The 20,248-nt window shown below is 51.0% G+C and overlaps 2 protein-coding genes across 2 annotated transcripts in view; both read left to right on the forward strand.

Moving 5' to 3' along the window:
• C2CD3 (C2 domain containing 3 centriole elongation regulator) overlaps positions 1–14,239 on the forward strand; it is a 38,235-nt gene extending 23,996 nt beyond the window's left edge. Inside the window, exons 24-32 of the mRNA XM_068182760.1 lie at positions 520–658; positions 1,292–1,356; positions 2,044–2,249; positions 2,979–3,079; positions 3,966–4,130; positions 5,059–5,264; positions 6,034–7,021; positions 7,650–7,752; positions 13,547–14,239. Of these exons, the coding sequence (XP_068038861.1) occupies positions 520–658; positions 1,292–1,356; positions 2,044–2,249; positions 2,979–3,079; positions 3,966–4,130; positions 5,059–5,264; positions 6,034–7,021; positions 7,650–7,752; positions 13,547–13,681 (2,108 nt within the window). The 3' untranslated portion in view covers positions 13,682–14,239. The remainder of the gene's footprint in view (positions 1–519; positions 659–1,291; positions 1,357–2,043; positions 2,250–2,978; positions 3,080–3,965; positions 4,131–5,058; positions 5,265–6,033; positions 7,022–7,649; positions 7,753–13,546) is intronic.
• A 1,389-nt stretch (positions 14,240–15,628) lies between these two features.
• Positions 15,629–18,013, forward strand: LOC137469729 (putative mitochondrial transporter UCP3). The gene is made up of 7 exons (XM_068182758.1): positions 15,629–15,718; positions 16,032–16,170; positions 16,307–16,517; positions 16,702–16,899; positions 17,079–17,180; positions 17,262–17,442; positions 17,585–18,013. Exons 2-7 carry the CDS (start codon positions 16,045–16,047, stop codon positions 17,688–17,690), a joined length of 924 nt encoding a protein of 307 aa, XP_068038859.1. The 5' UTR covers positions 15,629–15,718; positions 16,032–16,044; the 3' UTR covers positions 17,691–18,013.
• The last annotated feature ends 2,235 nt before the right edge of the window (positions 18,014–20,248 follow it).

The following is a 20,248-nucleotide window of genomic DNA, read 5'->3' on the forward strand; positions in this document are numbered from 1 at the left end:
TGATTTAAGGGTATATAATTCTAAAAGATTCTGAGCCCTGCAGATGGATTTTTGTAATCATTCTAGAATAATCTGAAAATCATAGTCTTTGGAAAACTGATGCAATTTTATTTATTGTTGCAAAGTTTTTGATGCTATAAAGGAGGTTTCTTTTGAGTATTACAGAAATGTTTAAATATTTCTGTCTTGCAGCATGGAGAGTATCTCAAGCACTGGAATAGGGTCCTCAGGACCTGAGTTGTTCCTAGCTTTACTTCTGATTTCTTAGATGATCTTGGGCAAATGGTTTTTCTGTTTCTCCCTGGAACATTCCCGTTTCTGCTCTGTAAAAGGTTCATGCAATATTTGCTTCTGTTGTAAATGTAGCATACTATCAGCTCCACCAGTGAAAAGGAGTATTTTCTAGATGGTGGATTTCTTTGCCAAATGTATGATCTTAAATGCTGAACTGCCTTCAGATTTTGTTGTTGTTGTTGTTGTTAATTTAAAAAATCTGTATTTAATTCTGTATAATTTCAGGAAGTCCCTTGACAGAACGTGAAGTAGCAGCCCCCAGCAGCTGTGTGTCATTTGCTGTTGCTGGTGCAGATGCTCCAGTGACCACTCCAGTGATAGGAAATACAGACTCACCAGTCTGGGACTTCCAGCAGCAAGCAAGGTGAGAGATGGGGATTCACACAGATCTGACAGCCAGGCCAGGTGGGAAAAGGGCGTATGGTTTGGGGATTTTTTAGTTTAGACCTGGATATCTGAGCTTAAATTTAAAGAGATGAACTGACTGCTTCAAGGAACCTCAGCAGACCAAGTCATGCGTGGTAGTATTCAGGAATTAACCTTGTGTCTCCTCCAGTGTTTCTAAGATTGAATCCCTTCAAACAATTAAAAAAAAAGTTCTACATTTAACACTATGTTTTTACATTTGGTTTTTTTTTATCTCCAGCAATGAACTTCAAATATTACAGCTTTGAACCACAACCCCAGTGCTTTGCTGTCACTGTGTTATTGAGTCATGAAATAAACTGTATTTCTGTTCCTTCAGAATTTATTTGTCCTATCTTTTAAATGTACAGCAAGAGTGAGGAAAGGGAAATACTTCTTGAGTAAGTAGAAGCCCAAACTATGTAGAGTTGTGTTATGCTTTGAGGCTCAGTAATTTTGGGGTTTGTTTTGCCCCCATCAGTACAGAAAGAAACTGGTTTGTCTGGGTAGATAAAATGGCATTGAAATCTCAGAAGCATTTTACTGCTTTTTCCTGCTTTGCATAAAATGTTATGTTTTTTGTTCCTAACAGGTTATCCAAAGAGCTTCTCCTGGATCCACAGCAAACATTGGTCTTCAAAGTGTGGCATAAAGCAGGTAAAGTCTGTGGTGCAGTATTAGGAGGAGTGTGTTTTCTGCATCCCCTTCCTTAGGTTTCTTGTATTTCATGCAAGAAAAATAAATTCTGTCAAGTGAATAGGAGAGTAGAATTGTAATGCCATCTTTTGCCCTGCACGAGGAGAAGGCTAGAGATAAATACCTAATGATTTCCTGGTCCTTAGCATCCTCCTTTTCCCATTAATCATCTTACAAGATTTGGTTCATCCTTATTCTCTCTGGTTTTATTTTGACAGTGCTTTAGAGGTTGGATTTTCCTGGTGAAGGAAATCCTTAACTGCTTCCTTCATGTGCTGTTTGTTGATGGTGCAGTTGGTTGAAGTCTGGCCAGCCAGTTGTAGTCAAAGACTTTTTTTTCTTTTTTTTTACATATTGAATTTCAGCTGTCTGATTTTTGCTTCAAAGATAAACCTCCTGTGTATCCAGAGTACTGTGTGTGCACAGTGGTTCTCCTGCCCACTGTTTCTTTCTTTTCTGGGCTTTCACTGTTCTGCAGGGACATTTTTAGCTGAACGTAACTGAGGTAATCCAAATGATATCCCCCTGTTGGACAGGATTGTTCTGGCCTTGGGTCACCTTCCAAGCCATACTTCAAGGGCTGTGTTTTAGCATCCCTGGCAGATGATTCGTATCAATGTACATGTGCTTTGTGTCCTTCCTCCCCAGAGGCGGAGCGAGTGATAGGATTTGCATCCGTGGACCTTTCTCCTCTGCTCTCTGGCTTCCAGCTGGTGTGTGGGTGGTACAACATCACAGACTTCAGCGGGCAGTGCCGGGGGCAGATCAAAGTGGCCGTGTCCCCTCTCCAGAATATAAATCATCTCAAGGAAGAAAGGCAGGCCAGGGCCCGAAGCCAGCCGGAAGGTTCTTCTGTATGTCCTTCCATTTCCTCCCCTCTCACACCTAACTGGATTGCTGATTATCAGTGCTCCGGGTTCCTGAGCACACTCACCACCAATTCACAGCACTGTCGTGGACCAGTCTGCCTAAATGTACCAAAACCACCTAATTCCTTAGGAATTCTGCTCCAGGTTTCCATGCCAGTGCTAGTTACACCACCTTGACCAAGTCATGAGCATCCCCATTGGCTTCACTCTGTGGTTGCTTCATGGGTGTATGGGATTTTTTTTAGGAGAATATTCTGTGCATTTGGATGTCTGTGAGCATGGCATAGTTCTGTTTGCTGCATTGGGTGACAGCTGGTGCTCAAAAACATACAGTAGATTCAACTTTTCATTGGCTAGAGAACATCTAATTTGGCAGGAATCTGTTTTTCTGGGATATTTGCCATTTTTTCTGGGTTTTTCTTTATTTTCTAGACTTCCCAGATATGCTCAGGTGTGTTATAGATATGTAATGCAGCCTTTATCCTGCTTTCCATCACTTTACTCTCTGATAGCATGGAGGGAGTTAACAAAAGTGTTGGAAATGTAAGTGCTGTGAAATAGTACTTTGGCTCAGTGCTGGGAAATCATTTGAAAATTTAAAGCTATTTAGAAAGCCTGAGGTTTTGTTAGGTCAGCAGGATAATACCTTAATTTCTCTTATTTTTTTACTGTGAAAGACTCATGTGCAGTTTTCCTTTTTCCTTTTCATCCTAGATGAAGGTCAGCTTTCCAGCATGTCCTAGTAATTCTGCAAACTTGTCCAAGCAGATGTTGAATTCCTTGTCAAAGGAGGTCAGCGTTCCTGCTCGAGAGCAGTAAGTCCACAGGCTGACAACCTTTTTGGTTATTTTCAGGTCTCAGAAATACCTCCCTAAAGCCAATTGACCCTACTGGGAAAATGGTACACCCTGTCCAAGTGTGTCCACTGTGTTTGGGCTTAAAAATTAGTGGACATTCCCTTTCCCAGTGAGAGAGGTGTGCAGGAGGTAGCAATCCTGGGAAAGGTTCCTTTTGGCACAGCCTAGGTGTTCTTTTCCTTGTCATTGATACTTCCTGATTTGTTTCATTTGCACCCTGGTAAATAAGAATTTAAATGGTGCCATGGTTAAAGCTGGCAGGTGCTTTTCCAGGCCCTGATAAGAATGAGGGTTGTATCTGTATTTGGTTTTATTTTTAGTAAGTGTAAATTAGAATAGAGTATTCCTGATGCATCCCCTTTATTTTGCCTTAATTTCTGTCTGTGGCCAGTGAATGACAGCTGGTGAAGCGCTGTAGTATTGCATATTACAGGAGTAGGTCTGTCAGATATCCTGCAGTAATTCCTGCTTTCTGTCCCTACAAATGAGTGAGAGTGTTTTAGGCTATTATTTGTTTATTTAGCCTACAGAGATGATCCTCTTCCCATATGTGTCTGAAGTTTTGAGGGACTGTGGGCCACCACTATGGGATCTGAACAACTTGGGAGCTGCCAGCAGGCATGGAAAGCTCCCTACCAGCCCCACTATTAGCCTGATTTTGGTGTAAATCTGAGTCAGTAAATGACATTCCTGTGCACGTTTGGAAGAGCTGGTTTCATCCATCGGTGGCTCTTTGGTGGATTTCAGGACATTGGCTGTTCTTAGTTGGCAGACTTTGCACAGTTAGAGGTCCCAGCCTGGTTTCTGGTATTACAAACCACAATAGTGACAGGGCTGTTTTTAGCAGGGTTAGCCCCCTCGGCACACAGACGCCTCGGCACAAGGAGCACATGCAGAACGTGCGCAGATTCCACGAATCCCTGCAGCAGGCGGACGGGAACGCGCGCCGCGCAGCCGGGCCGGACCTGGCGCCGCCATCCTCGCGCGCTGCGCTGCTCACCGCCCTCAGGTAAAGCAGGGCTCTGGCCGGCAGGGCAGGCCAGGCCCGGGCTAGCAGGGAAGGGCTCGGGAGCGACGGATCCGCTTCTGAGGAAATGGAAGTGAGCGAGCGCGATAAGAGATGCCGGCGTCATTTACGGCGGGTTGAGGCGCGGCTGGGAAATCAGGGACTGGATGGGCAGCTCCACAGCAGGACTGAGGTGCTGTAGCAGGGTGGTGGGCTGTTGAAGGGGAACAGCAGCAGCAGTGTTTCCAGATCTGGAGGGATTTGTCCATCCTGGTGCTGCTGTTACTGAGCAGGTGCTATGGAACCAATAGTCCCTTCTGCTGACTTCCACAGGTACAAGGACAAGCCTGTGAGCATTTTTGGGGCACACGGAGCAGTGTATCCTCTCCCATCAGGGTGTTTTTCTTCTTGCTGAAAGCACTGTTGTCTTGACTAGATTCTAGGTTTCAATGAGGTATAAATTTAGAAGAACAGTATTTATTACCTGTAGGAATATAGGAATGAAAGAGACTTCCTGAGGTGTTTTATCCCTTCCTGTGCTACCACAAGCAATGTATCTTAAAATCCCTTGATATTAAACACATAGAAATCCTTGGATTTTTATCTAGCTCAGCCATAAGTCACATAATATCCTTGGCTTTATTTTATTGGAAGGTCATCTCAAATCCAACTCCTTTGATTAAGTAAGTTTAGAACTAACTCCTTTTTAGCTTCAAGCCCAAGTTTCATAGCCAAGTCAGGATTTGTTCTGGAGTGTTATCCTTTTGCTTAGAGCAACCTCAACACTTGCCTACTGATCTGCTTTCCAATAAAAAGCTTTCATCTTTTATTTGCATATTTACATGTTGTTGACTAGAATGATCCAACTTAAAACCCAACTGCCACAGGCTTATTTTCCCCCTCTGACCAAATTTCTGACCACTGCTTGCAGAAAAAACTTGAGCGAGCTGGATGAGGTTCAAAGATACTTCAGTGAGAAGCTGACCAGGTCTTTTCCTGACTTCAGCACATCCAAACCAAGCCATGAGGAGTGGGAGAGTGACCATCAGGGCTCGATGAGCAGAGAAGGGGATCCCAAAGGCCATCTTTTGGAAAAATCTAGTCAGTTGGTGTCTCAGGTCAGCAGCCTAATCGATGGTAAGTTGTCGCTGTGAGTAGCAAAATGACAAGGAAATCAAATCCCTGCTGGTGCTTTTAATATAACTTAGCAGAGTAGATAATAAACTGGAGCCCAGAGCTACAGCTGCTGCCAGTTGGAAAGCTATTCCATGTTTTTTCTGCCCGTGGCTTCCTGCAGGGAAGCAGCATTTCCAAGAGATGAAGGGCACATCCCTATTATGCCAGAATTTGCCATTCTTCTGCCACTTTGATCTTCTCTTTTTCCCACTCTTTATTCTCCGAGGTCTTGCTCTTTTTATGTCCTTTCTCATCCTCAGCAATTGTTTTTACTGCTTTTTTACATGTCTTCCACTACAATCTGTTCCAGACTCTTCCTTCTCTGTTTCCAAATGTCCCCCACCATTCCCTTGGTGCAGGACTTGCCTCAAAATAGTTGGTCACTTTACCTAATACTGGTGAACTCAATTCTAAGAGGATGCAAGCAATGAATAGGCTCTGCTCACTGGGAAGCAAAAATAAGTGATTGTGGATTTTTAAAGAATTTGTAAAATTTCCCATTAATTTCATCCTTAATGCTTCTGTTTTTTCCTTAGCATTTCTGTTCTTCTGGCCTTGTCAGTGGGGAGCAGAGCAGAACATGCTCACATCAGCAGTGTTTGCAAAGCTGTGCATGTTTAGCTCCCAGGCATCCTTACATCTAGGACTTTTCTGCCAAAAACCCAAATAAATCAGATTTAAGCTGAATTGTTGCTCCATGCATTTACTGATGCTCTTTTTTGTTACCCAGACTTGCAGACCATAACTAAAAATAGCAAGGAAGCCTCTAACGTGCGTCAGGACAGCAGCAGGAAGCTGGGTGCTGTGGATGTACCCAGCTGGATGGAGGAAGGAGCCAGACCTGGAGCTCCTGAAGGCCGGCAGGAGCCAGAGGCGCCCGGCGTTCCGGGTGACGCGCAGCAGCCGCGCAGCGTGGGCAGGTCAGTCTTTGAGAGACACATGCTGCACCAGCTTCTAGGCCCCATTGTCCCTGAAGACGAGCATCCAGTGGGTTGTATCCAGGAAAACGGAGGTGCTTTTGCCATCCAGCCACACAGTGAAGAAGAATATGAAGAGGATGTCATAGAACCACGAGCTCTTAACGAGATAACGACCGCGACAGACAGGACGAGCCCCTGGTCCAGCCTGATCTCCGAAACAGGGCAGGGGGCTGAGCAGCATCCTCTGGAGCCCAGGCCTGAAGATCAGCACTCCACAAATGTAGGTTGTTTCCAAAGAGGGAACAGCAGCACCTTGTCCAGCATGCTGCAAGGGGACAGCCAGAGCGTGCTCAGCGCCCTGAGCCCACCCATGAGCCCCTACACAGGTGGGAGCAGTCCCTGGGGAGGAGCAGGAGACTTCCAGACCTTCAACAGCAGCACGGGAACAGCGGAGAAGGAGCTGCTTCTGCCAGCTGAGGGGAGCCTCTGGAGCAAAGCACTGAACACTGAACCTGTAAAGAAAAGTCTGGCATTCCATGCAGGCTCCAAGGAACTGCTGCCATCCCCAGGAGACAAGGGCTTGACCAATCAAAAAGCCACCGAGAGAGAGGAGGAGGAAAATGCTGAGGTTGTAAATGGAGATCATCAAGGCAAGGAAGGAAGTGGTTCTGATGAGAACTGTGTTCGGAGTGTATCAGCCCAAGCTGGCTCGGAAAGAAATAGTGAGAGCTTCCCTGATGACAGCAGTGAAGACCCAGTAGAAGGCTCAGAAAACCTCATCAAACAAAAAATCACTTTGTATCCTTTACTCTTTTGTTAAACACTCTTGCATTCAATGACTCTTCTGCTTAGTTAGGCTCTCCCTGGCTGCAGGACAGGGAAATTTGCTATGTGAAGCTCTTCCCTGGGAAATTAATCCAGAGCTGGTGATCTGGGAGGGTGTTGGAGACCCCATTACACTGTTTCGCACACTGTAGTGATGTCTTTTCTGAAACTTGCAGCCAGCAAAATCTGTGATTTGTGAGAGTCACTTCATTTTGGGTAGTTCTGACATGTTGCATTTTCTCTCCATGTTATTTTTCCCCATGTGCTAGAGCTTTTGTGTTTCTCCTGTATTAAAAGAAACTTGCTTTATTTTGCTTTTAAAACACTTCCTAATATTTCTTGCACAAATTACAAATCTTGGATTAAGTGTTGGACTCTTTGCAGGATGAATCCTCTGCAAGTTTGTGAGGTGTTGTTTTGAAGCAAATCAGTGTCACATGCTCTGTGAGCCCAGGTGAGAAAACCAAGTGTTCAGAACAATGGAATGTTGATTAAAACAAATGAAATTTACTATCTGGGACCTGTTAACAGCCGAGGCTTTTTCCACATCTGGACCTCTGTGCAACACAGCCAAAGGTTGTTCCTAAACAGTTCTGCTCAGGTCTGATCCTCTTGTTGTTCCCAACTTCTTCCTTCCACCCGAGGAGATGGAAGCCTCTATGAGACTGCTCTGCACTTCTTTTCATCCTTCCACATCTCCAAAAGTAAGTACGAGATGTCTTTTCCTTTATTGTCCAACTTAATCCATTCCTTAAAGCAGGAACAAAACTTCTCCCTTCCTTTGCCTGCCAGCACTCAGCTTAGCTGTGATGGCTTCCAGTAGTGTCAGGGGGAATCTCCCTGATACCTCTTCTCCTGTGAGGATGGTTTTAAACATCTGTGGCCATGTTGTCTGTGATCCTTAGGCCTTTATATCAACCGGTTATTCAGCATGCTCAGAAAATGCTGCTCCATCAGGGTCAGTGGAAGTGGCAGGTTCTCACTCTGCACTTCTCTGTGCTCTCATGCGAGGTGACACGCTGAGTTCTGAGGAGTTCTGACTTGGAATTGTGGCTTCAGTTTATCTCTTTTAGATCAGGATGAAATGGGGGAGTTTGCAGCAGGAGGGGGTTCCTGGAGAGGTGTCTTGTGATGGTTCTGCCACCCAGGCAGTAGTAGAATGACCTGAGTGATTGTTCCTCCTGCACCAAAGCTGTGGACTGCTGAGGTTTTGCCTTTTTTATGTTCATAAGGATTTATTTACTGTGAGAGGTTTGTGGCTCAGTTGTTTCAAAGTCTACATATTTATCTTATTTTCAGTTCATAAAAGAGGGGTTATAAAAAAGAGAGTGGCTTTTTACACAGGCATATAGTGATGGGATAAGGGGAAACAGTTTTAAACTAAAAGAGGGGAGATTTGGATTGGATATTGGGAAGAAATTTTTCCCTGTGAGGGTGGGCAGACCCTGGCACAGGGTGCCCAGAGGAGCTGTGGCTGCTCCATCCCTGGAAATGTTCCAGGCCAAGTTGGATGGGGCTTGGAGCAGCCTGGGACACTGGAAGGTGTCCCTGCCTGTGGCAGGGGTTGAAATGAGATAAGCTTTAAGGTCCTTTCCCACCCAAACCATTCTGGAATTCCATGATCCTTTTCCAGCCCCAGCTCTGCTGTGGATGTTGCTGTGGATCTGGGTGTGCAGCAGCTGGGCTGTTTGTTTAGCACTTCCAGATAAGGTGATGGCTTTGTTCCTCTCCATATGACCTATGAAACAAACACTTCAAGGGACATTTACGTCACTGTGAACAGCTTGCCTGATGAATCAAAACAGACTCAGGCTCTAACAGCTCTGAAGTCATAGAAACCTCTAGTTTAATACTAATACCAGCTTTACTGGAATCCCCTCTCTGCAGCTCTGAGCTGAGTGGCTGGAACTACAGCCCTGCAAATTATTACTGATTAGACAAAGCGTTAGCAAGGCGCTATTTGGATATTTTGATCTTAAAGCACTTAATTTGAGGATTAGCTGGCACTAATTCTTTGCTGCAGCACTTGTAGGATGTGCTGAGACAGGGTTTTGCCTTGTTTATCAAATTCTCTCTGTGAGGAACCAGTTTTTCACTGCTGCCAATACATAGAGGTCAGAAAAAGTGCTTCCTCATAGTTTTGTTTGTAATTGGCCTTTGGAATATCAGCTTCTAAATCTGGACTTGGTTTGGTTGTGCACAGGTCAGCAAACACCAAGCGTGACAGCAAGACTGAAATCCGAGCTGTCCTCTGGGCATCACCAGAGCCCTCTCTCACTTGGCAGCTGGCAAACCTCTCTCCTGACCTTCCTAGTGCTCCTGCCACCTCTCCCTGGCTTGTCTGACTCCCTGCTTTCCCCACCTTCCGTCCTGGAATGACAAAGCAGTGGTGAGGTGTGGAGCTGGGCAGTCACAGCAAAGGAGCTGGCAGCCTCGGAGACAAAAATGTTGTCTCAGCTCCTGCTGTGAGAACACGGGGCCCTGAGGAGGTGCTGCAGCAGGTCAGGCTCAGCATGGGTGCTGTGGCCACCTTCCAGGGATCAGAGTTTTGTAGAGCCTCACAAAACCTCTTTGTTTTTTACTTCTTTTCTCCATTACATCAAACTAACGCTTCCCATTCTTGAGGTCCTTCCCAGCTCTTGTCTCCCACACTGCTCACCTGCTCTGAGTGGAGGTTAGAGGATAGGTTTGAAAAATCTGAGCGTTAATAAGCTTTTCCATAAAATGCCAGAATGCCAGAATGGTTTGGGTGGTAAAGAACATCAAAGATCCTTTTGTTCCACCCCCTGCCATGGGCAGGGACAACTTCCACCATCCCAGGGTGCTCTAAGCCCTGTCCAGCCTGGCTGGGGACACTTCCAGGGATCCAGGGGCTGCCACAGCTTCTCTGGGCACCCTGTACCAGGGCCTCTCCTCCCTCATGGGGAAGAGTTTCTTCCCAATATCCCATCAAACCCTGCCCTCTGGCAGTGGCAAGCCATTCCCTCTTGTTCTGGCACTCCAGGCCTTTGGCTAAAGTCCCTCTCCAAATGCAGTGATATTTTTTTTTCCCTCACCTCTAGGAATATTCCAACAGGGTAAGAAACCTACATGGAAACCAGTTTTACTCAGAATAATTCATATTTGTGTATGCATAGACTTACCTTCAGTGTAAGTTAGAAATAACACAGACTTGGGCAGAATCACAATAGCAGGCACTGTATGTTCCAAAAATGCCAAAGGCAGCAACTGCCAAAACATCCTTTCTTGGTTGTGCCGTTTCTTCCTGATCTGCTGGATCTGCCTGATTTCCTGCCTGGAAAGCAGGAGCAGGTGCAAGGCCACAGCCAGACTAGGTTGTAGCCTGTAAACACAGATCTGTTTGCCCTCCATCCCAAAAAACTGCTGGCAAACCTGCTGAGCCACAGTGCTGAAATACCCTCTGTCTCCAAGGCTGGAATTCTTTGACCTTGGGAGAGGCCGTGCCCCCCACCACGAGCTATAACATGCTCATGAATCTGCTGTAGTCCAGCCCCTGGCACACAGGCACTGAGTAATCCGTGGCTGGTTTCAGTGTCGCTGCCATTCCTGTTAAAGGGAGAGTGCAGCGTGATCCTCGGGGCACGAGTCCCCTTTCCTCTTGCATCTTACCCATGGAACACGTGTGCTTCCTGGCTGAGCACCAGACACTTGGAGCCTGAGACAGAGAGGGAGAAACCTGGGATGGGCACTGCCCTGAGCCTGTCCTGGGGTGAGGAGTGGTGTAAACACGACACTTCAGATGCGTGCTCTGGAAACTATGCAGGAGGATCAAAGTGGCAGTCAGAAAGTGCCTGTGAGATGGATCAAAGGAAGGTTTGATGTCCAAAAAAGAGCAAGGTGGCTGGGGAAGGGCCTGGAGCACCAGCAGCAGCTGAGGCAGCTGGAAGGGGGCTCAGCCTGGAGAAAAGGAGGCTCAGGGGGGACCTTGTGGCTCTGCACAGCTCCTGACAGGAGGGGACAGCCGGGGGGGTGGGGCTCTGCTCCCAGGGAACAGGGACAGTCAAGCTGTTCAAACAGAGGAGGTTTAGGTTGGATATTAGGGAGAATTTCTTCCCCCAAAAGATTGTCCAGGGCAGCAGTGAGTCCCCATCCCTGGAGGGATTTAAAGCTGTGTGGATGGGGCACCTGGGGACTTGTTGCACTTGGGATAGTGGTGACCTTGACAGTGCTGAGGGAACAGCTCCATGATTTCTGTGTCTTCTCCAACCTCAGTAATTCCATGATTGTGATTCTGGTCATCTGTCTGAGCTGGGAGTGGTAATGGTGCTTTTAAACCTCGATCATTTTGAGTCACGCCTGTACATGTAAAACAGCAGCAAGGACTGGTGTTAAACCTTTCCCACAGCTGGAAGTTCATCTTTAGGAAGGTGGTCAGGATAGATACACACATCTCACACCACTTCATCCTGCACATTGGGCAGTGGTAGGAAGATGGGAGGTGTATTTTAGCTGCTGATCTCTGAAACAGCATGCCAGTAGTGTGTTTTCCAAGCACACCTGGTTTCCTGACTGTGGGAGCAAACAGACTGCTCTCCTTCACCTCGTTGGCATCACGTAGCATCAGGCACCTGCTCTTGTGTTGTGGCTTTGGAGAACAGAGCATTCTAGGGGTGTTAGATGTTAGGAAGGAATTATTGACTGTGAGGGTGGGCAGGCCCTGGCACAGGTGCCCAGAGCAGCTGTGGCTGCCCCTGGATCCCTGGCAGTGCCCAAGGCCAGGTTGGACGGGGCTTGGAGCAACCTGGGATGGTGGAATGTGTCCCTGCCCAAGGCAGGGGTGGTACTGGGTGGGTTCTAAGGTCCTTTCCCACCCAAACCATTCTGGGATTCTGTTCCTTACACTGAAAATGGGAGGTGCTGGCTCTCCATCCCTGGCTGTGCAGGACACGAGGCATACGGGAAAGGGGAGCTGTGGGAGGCAGGAAATGCAGTTTCATGCATCTTTGAAATAGGGTAAGTCAGCAGATTGGGGGAATTTCCTAGAGAGATGCTTTCTCAGGGATCAGCACAGAGCCTGGTCACTGTCCCTCTCCAGCCACTCCTGACCTTTTGGCTATTCCTTGGACAGCTAGGCAGAAACGAGTGCGTGAAGAATGAGCTACTGTCCTGGTCTCTGGACAGCCCTATCCAAGGGAGGTGCTTTGCCCACCAAGCAGTTCTTTCTGCTGGTTTTTAAGCTTCTGCTGTGGCTAGATCTGCATTTAATCTCTCTTGGCTCCTTGTATTTTGGTTTAGGAAATTCATCCTGGAGAATTGTTAAGAAGAAAGAAGAGCAAAGCAAACATTCTCCTAATTATCCCTGTCCGTTATTTCGGTGCAGTAAGAACAGGAAGTGTTTTAAAGTATTTTACCTGCAGGCTGTAATGCACAGGTTACCAAGCACAAGGACTCGCTTATTCCTGAAAAAGCCATTTCCCTCTCAAATTGGTGCATCTCAGAGTGCACCAAAACAGGGTCCTGGTGCTGTTTCTCTTGGGAAGGAGCTGGGCACCTCAGGAGACCTTTCCTGAGGCTCAGAGAAGCAGCCCAGTGATGTGGGTGAAAGGCCAGACTGGCGGATCACTTTTCCAAAAGACCTTCCTGGCCCCCCAGCTTCCTCCCTTAAAGGCTCCCGGGGCAGGATCACTTTTCTCAGTGCTTCACAGGCACAGCCCAGCTCTAAATTGGGGAGAAGTGTGTTTCTTTGTATGCTGAAATTACTCATCCTCTAGTGCTGCTGGAACATCAGGGACAAAGCCAGGCTGCTGGGAGGCTGCTGGCAAAGCACGGAGGAGATGACACTGGTTAAACCAGGGCTTTTCCTCTCACGGGCTGCTGCCTTGGGGTCCCTGCAGGCAGCTGAGCCTGGCCCATCCCATTTTTCATGGACTCACAGTGATGGTTTGGTTTGGGAGGGATCTTAAAGCTTATCCAGCCTCACCCCTTGCCATGGCTTCCAGTAGCCCAGGTTGCTCCAAGCCCCATCCAGCCTGGCCTTGGGCACTTCCAGGGATCCAGGGGCAGCCACAGCTTCTCTGGGCACCCTGTGCCAGGGCCTCACCACCCTCACAGGGAAGAATTTCTTCTCAATATCTAATCTAAATCTCTCCTCTTTTAGTTTAAACCCATTCCCTGCCTTGTCCTGTCAGCAGGCCTAAGATTTCTTGTTGACAGAGCATTGGCTATCCCCTGTGAGATTTGGTCTTCAGGGTTCTGGAAATTATAAAGTAAAATAATAATGGAAAGCCAAAATGCAGTCAGGTCTCAGTGACTACACCACTGTCATTCCTTTGGCTTCATACAGGGAGACTTTGGCTGGGGATTGGCACTGAAAAGTTCAGAGGTCACACAGAAGAGCCCCATTCTGGGGTTCAGATCGTTCTCTTTCTCATTAGGGTGTTTTTTTCTGTGTATCCAACTTGTCACCCCCTGTACAACCCTGTGGTTTGCCATGACATAAAATGAAGAGCTCTCACACCTGCTCCCTTCTCTCCCCAGAGCAGGAGTGCAGCAGTGCCCGGAGGAATCCCCTACCGAAGAGCAAATCGTCCCAGGCCCAGCCCCGAGCTCTCGGAGGAGGAAGCCCAAAGAATCGCCAGGATCTTCTCTGCTCAGCTCTCCAAGAAGGAATAGTGTTGGCCAGAGACCCTCCACAGCAGAGCTTCCTAAGCCAGGACCAGATGCATTGGCAAAGGCAGAGACCCCCCGTAAAGGGGAGGTGGAAGCCACAGCTTTCAGGCCCTGGTTTTAGTTTGCCTAATTGATTGTTAATTGAAGTCCCCTATTTAGAAGGGCTTAAAGCCTGTGGTCACCCACAGGGAGCTGCGTCTTGTGGGGGCAGGTCCCCAGTGAGACACACCCGTGTAGGTAACCCATGGACTGTTATCTGCTCTCCAAGTGTCCCAGTTTTAGGATTTATTCCTGTGAAATGGCCCTTTCAAAAATAGTTGGTGGGCAACACAATTCTCTGCTTCTACAGGTGCCCTGCTTGTGTGAGCACAGGCCAAGGGCACCATAAAATCTGGTGGGTGTACAAAAGAGGGTGACTAGAAAGATGAGACTTTTATATTTATATTTAAATTATTTTTGTACACCTTTCAGAGAACAGACTTTGATGCCAGCAGAGCTCAGTTATTTTTGTACTGCTTTCTCCAGTGTTTGTTTCAATAAAATTCCCCTGGTTTCTTGTCAGCCTGTGCAAAGTGTCCCCGTGCCAGGGCAGGAACCTTTCCTCAACAGTAGAGAGGAGTCTCTCCCACATGAGCTTCCAAGTCAGAGAAATGCTGCTGGAAGCTGGGGTGGCCAGGAGCACATGGAAAGATCATGGCTTTGCCAAGGAGTTAAGTATCACCATGCAGCACAGCCCCACATGGGCTAAGTCACTTCCAATCTGAGCTGCTTTTCAAACCATGCATGGAATTCAGGATTTAAGCAGCCAAAGGATCAGCATCCCTCTTTTCTCCCACTTCTGCACTGTTGTTTTTCCCAGGGGACACCCTGAATGCATCAGTCACTGATGGCACAGCTTGCCCTGTGATTGTGGCCCCTTTCCCTGCCCTTGCTGGGTCAGGATGGAAGGTAAAGGCACCCAGTGTCCCCTGACAGGACAGGTGTGACGTGCAGACTGCTTTCTCCTGGTGGCATCCCCAAAAAAAACCTCGGGCAGGATGCCAGCTGGGCTGGGATCACTGTCTCAGAGGAGGTCACAGCAGTGACCGCTGAGCTGTATCTTGGGCATGAGGTAAACAGCGTCTTCCTTGCAGGTCTAGGTCAGCCCTGGAGCCGGGCAGGAAAACAAGGCAGGAGCCAGCTGGAGAGGGCTGTCGGTGCCAGGCAGCTTTTGTCTGGAGCCCGAGTGATGGAGCGAAGGTGGCTCCAGGGTGTCAGGACCAAAGTCCTCCCCGTGCATGGGGAGCTCAGGTACGCGTGCCGAGGCTCTCAACGCATCCTGAGGGACCCTTCTGCGAGTGGGGCTAACGAGCACCAAGGGTTAAACACGCAGAGTTTTTCCAAAATGGAGGAAATGGGACCTTTCTTCACTCCCCCTTGGCCTCCAGCCTGCTCTCCTGAGCCCAGTCCCTCCCGGCAGCCTCAGCCCCAGTGCCTGGCTCTGAAGGGTGTCCTGGGTTTGATGCTGGATTTCGCTCCAAGGTGCTCACCCGGCCCCAGCTCCACCTGAGCTTGGGGAACACGTTCCACCGTGCAGAGGCAATCCTGCTGGGAGCTCAGCAGCTGTCTGGGATGGACTGTGGCTCGTGGTCTGCATTGGGCAATGGGATCCAACCTGCCCTGCACAAAGAGCTCAGTGCTGCAGTGCCTCCAAATCACTTTCTTGTGAAGCTTTGGGACAGGGGTTTTCTGCATCTCGTTTTAGGGTAAAACCTGGACGTTCCTCCCCAGTCCAATGCAGGGGGTCTGGGCAGGACCCCCCTCCCCACGCCTGAGCCCCGGGAGGGGGGCAGAGGGCTGGAACAGCCACCTCAGTCGGGTGCCAGGTGACCCAGTCCCAGCGGCTGAAATGCCACCGGGGGAACACTGTTTTCCTGTCACCCGATCCCTGGCTGCTGGAATGTCGTCCTGGGCGCTATATAAGGGCGGGGCCAGGGAGACGGCTCTCAGGGCACCGCCTGTGCAAGGCAGGAGCTGGAACACTGTGCCGAGGTCCCTACGGTGAGGCCACGGAGGGACATGGCTCCGGGCACGTCACTTTGGGGGAGATGATCCCACCCAGCAACCCCTGTTACGGCTGGGGTGGGATAGGGAAGGGTGGGCATTGGTGATTCCATGCTGGGCAAGCCCTGTGCCTCAGTTTCCCTGCAATAGAAGAGAGGAGACAGGGCAGGATATGGTTTTTGGGATTGACCAAAGCCACCAAGAGCCACCGTGGCACATCATCACCTCCGTCACCGAATGGGACACCCACGGGAAGCCCCGTCCTGATGCAGCCTGCTGGCTCCCCCACAAACCCCTCCTCTCCTTCCAGCCCCTCTGCCACCATGGTGGGTCTGAAGCCCCCCGAGGTGCCCCCGACGGCCGCCATGAAGTTCGTCAGCGCGGGGATGGCCGGCTGCATCGCTGACCTGTGCACCTTCCCCCTGGACACCGCCAAAGTGCGGCTGCAGGTACGGTCCCCAAAACCCCGTGGGCAGAGGGAGCACCTGGTGACCTGACGTGGGACTCTCCACGCCACCTCTGCCACAGAGCTGGTGGCACCTGGGGAGGAACAGAAGGTGGGGTGATACAGTTGGCACCCCACAGATCCAGGGCGAGGTGAGGATCCCCCGGACCATCAGCTCCGTGGAGTACCGGGGTGTTTTGGGCACGCTGAGCACCATGGTGAGGACGGAGGGAGCCCGCAGCCTCTACAGCGGGCTGGCAGCCGGGCTGCAGCGCCAGATGAGCTTCGCCTCCATCCGCATCGGGCTGTACGACTCCGTGAAGCAGCTCTACACCCCCAAGGGTGCTGAGAGTGAGTGTCCAGGCAGCCCGGACTTCCCTGCCCCCTTCCTGATGCACAGCCCTTTCCCAGAGAGAAACTCGCCCTGGGGGGCACCACCCCCTGAGACCCCCCTCTGTGAGGCACCGCGGGCCGCTCACCCTGGGGTCCCTGCGGGGCCCCCAGGGCCAGGAGTCCCAATTCCTGCCCTCTCCAGACACAGGCATGGCCACGCGACTCCTGGCTGGCTGCACCACGGGGGCTGTGGCCGTGGCCTGCGCCCAGCCCACCGACGTGGTCAAGGTCCGGTTCCAGGCCAGCGGGCCCCTGTCGGACAGTGCCCGCCGGTACAGCGGCACTGTGGATGCCTATCGCACCATCGCCAGGGAGGAGGGGGTCCGCGGGCTCTGGAGAGGTAGGCGTGGGCGGGGATGGGCGTGGGAAAGGGATGCGGTGGGAATCGAAATGGAAATGGCCAAGAGGAAGGGAAAAAGGGTGGGACAAGGATGGGGGCAGCAGGGCTGGGGCACCTGCCCAAGATGCTCCCGGAGGGGCTGTGAGCAGCAGTCCCAATGCCACCACCCTCCTGCGCAGGGACGCTGCCCAACATCGCCCGCAACGCCATCATCAACTGCGGGGAGCTCGTCACCTACGACCTCCTCAAGGACGCGCTGCTGCGGGCACAGCTCATGACAGGTGAGGACGGCGCGGGGGGACACGGCCAGGCGCCATCCCTGTCCCCGCAGCATCCAACCCCCGGCTCTTCCCCACCTTTAGACAACATCCCGTGCCACTTCGTGGCCGCCTTTGGCGCCGGGTTCTGTGCCACGGTGGTGGCATCGCCGGTGGACGTGGTGAAGACGCGGTACATGAACGCCAGCCCCGGGCAGTACCGCAACGCCCTGAGCTGCCTCCTGGCCCTGCTCATGCAGGAGGGCCCCGCCGGCCTCTACAAGGGGTGAGTTAAGCACCCGCAAACTCGCTGCGATGACCGCAGGGACCCGCGGCACAGAGCCCCAAACACCCCAAGCCCCGCGCGGGGCTTTGGGGATGGGCATGTCCCCGGCACGTCCCCTTCAGCGCTGCTTTTGCCGGCACAGCTTCGTCCCGTCCTTCCTGCGGCTGGGCTCCTGGAACGTGGTGATGTTTGTGTCGTACGAGCAGCTGCAGCGCACCATGGTGCTGGCACGGCCGGCCCTGGCCTGAGCCCCTCGGCGCCTCTCGCTGGCCCAGCGAGGCTCAACATCAATTATATTAATTGCCGGAGCGCCGGGGAGCAGCGAAGCCACACGCTCGGGGAGGGACCGGACAGACGGAAGGAGAAGGGATGCTGTTTGAGGAGAAACTTGGGAGTGCAGAGAAGAGTTTCGAGGGACGAAGGAGAAAATGTTTGTTAGCTTTCCAGCCGGGAAGAACAGCGCTTCCCAAGGGCAGTGGTGTGGGCAGGCGGGACCAAGCTGATGGCCAGGGAATTCCCGTTATTTCTTACTGGCGCTTCCAATAAACCGCCCCTATGGGGTCTGATCACAGCGTGGCTCAGGGTTTCTTTACCTTTTTGGGGTGGTCAGGATCATTGTCCCAGCTCTACATGCGACACCAGTCAAGTTGACATTCTCTGTCATTTCTGGTACACTGAACAATTTCACATTGATCTCGAATTGTTCAGGTCTGTCACAATCACAAACGGCAGCTCCACCTCTGCCCTGCCAAGGCAGCAGATCCTTGATCCACGCCAACCTCTCTAAAGCCTCAAATGGTCTCTTTTTAGGACAGTGAAAATGTACATCCTAAGCAGGAGAGGACACAGAATTCCCTTTCCCTGATTTTCAAGCATAAGACGGCTGGGAATTGCTTTTTTCCCATGGGTAACTGTCAGGAACAAGATTTCCTCTGTATTACTCCATCTGTAGCATCCCCGTCTGTCACAGATACTCAGTTCTATTTCAAGGGCTCCCATCAGAAAACTGATCCCTGTTATCAGAAGCTAATTCCCGAGGCGGCTTTCACTCTGGAAGCTGCGGGAATGACCGAGGTCAGCCGCTGCCGCAGGGAAAGGCGGCACCGCGGGAGCTGCGGGCGGTACCCGCCGGGCGGTGCCCCGGGACAGCCGCGGCACCGCGGGCTGCGGTTCCGTCCCTGCCCACCCCCGTGTCCGCCGGAGCCCTGGTCCTGCCGTGCCAGCGGCAGCTGCGCCAGGAGCGGGGGAAAACGCCCTTGTCTCGGGCAGCAGCGCCGGGAGCGAGCGGACGGTGCCTGCAGGTGAGCGGCCGGAGGGGTCACCGGGGGCGGGGGGATCCACGGGGGGACGTGTGTGCTTTAGCACTGCTGCGTGGGACCCAGCTGCTGCGTGGGACGAGTTTGTCCCGGGACTTGAGGCTCTCAGGGATCGTGTTCCGTGGAATAAAGCCTGCGCCGCGTTCCCAGCTGCGGTGACAGCGTTTCGTGGGACGGGCTGAGCTCCGTTTTCCGAGGAGCAGCGGGATGGGTGTCCCTGTGCCCACCCCCGTGGGTCGCAGAGAGAAGCTGCTCCTGTGGCTGTGGCCGAGGGTCAGTGGGAAAATCAGAACAGTCCTGATGGAAACCGATGAAAAAACAAGTTTGGTTTGATTTTGGACTTGACATTTTCTCCCTGACCCCCACCTGATCCAGGTGTTTTGCCTTGGGAAACAGGAGACAGAAGAGGGGAATGGAGAAAAGGATAATTCATTACCCCAAAAGGGACGAGCTTATTTCTGTTTATTTCCTGATGCACCTGGAATGATTTGGGTCTCAGGAGGCACCTGGGAGCCTCCTTTTGTGTCCTGGGTGGGGCCGTGGCTATAAAAGGAGTAAAGGATGGTGGAAGGGGGGGTTCGGGGGGGGGGGGGGAAGAAGAGGAGCGGTGGTTGGGATCAGTGGTGCCTTGGAGATTTGCATCTGGAAGCGGCCGCCAGTTTCCTGATGGGAGTCCTGGAAACAGAACTTGGAGTCCGTGAGAAATGAGAATACTGCAGCTGGAGTGCTGAGAATGGAGAGTCTGCAGAGAATGTTGTTGGTGAGTCTCCTGATGTCCCATACCTAATGCTGTGCGGGCACCAAGTCACCTCATTCTGATTTAAACTCTCTTGAAACATGCTTAAATTACATATTGGACTACAAAATGCACATGGGAAGCTTCATGTTCCTCAGGGAATGCTTTAGGGATGTGCAGCTTCTGAACTGCACCAATAATCCCCGCTCCCACAGAAACCTGCTGGGCCGTGGTTCTAGGGCAAGACTGTCAGAAAAGTGGCAGCTTCAGTGCCACCCTAACAGTGATTTTCCTTGGATCGGGAGGAAATGGTGTTCATGCCCCTCTGGGAAAGCTCGGAGCAGGATCAGTGCTGCAGCTGTGTCGTTTCCCTGCTCTCTGCAGCTGTTCCAAGGATGCCCTGGAGTGCTCTGGCTCAAGGCAGGATAATCTGTGTGTAAGAGCTTCCCCCTTGCCTGTGCGCCCAGCTGGGTCAGTCGCTGGGCTCCCATGGAACCCCTGAGGCTGGAAAAGCCCTTTGAGGTGCTGAAATGCCCCCAGGATAAACCTTCCCGAGCTGGAAGCAAAGACAGTGGCAGGGAGGGAAATCCAAGAGGGTGGTGGGAAGGGCTTTCTCCCAGGACTGGACACCCTCAAGGCAGGGGTGGTTTTTAAATGTTTTAAATGTGGTTTTTAAACGCTGCAGCAGCTCCCTCCCTACATGAGAGCTGCAGCAGCTTGGGCGAGTGTGAGGATATCCAGCTCTTCCTTAGGG

Source organism: Anomalospiza imberbis, chromosome 2 (assembly GCF_031753505.1).
Source record: "Anomalospiza imberbis isolate Cuckoo-Finch-1a 21T00152 chromosome 2, ASM3175350v1, whole genome shotgun sequence".
In the NCBI taxonomy this organism is placed as follows: domain Eukaryota; kingdom Metazoa; phylum Chordata; class Aves; order Passeriformes; family Viduidae; genus Anomalospiza; species Anomalospiza imberbis.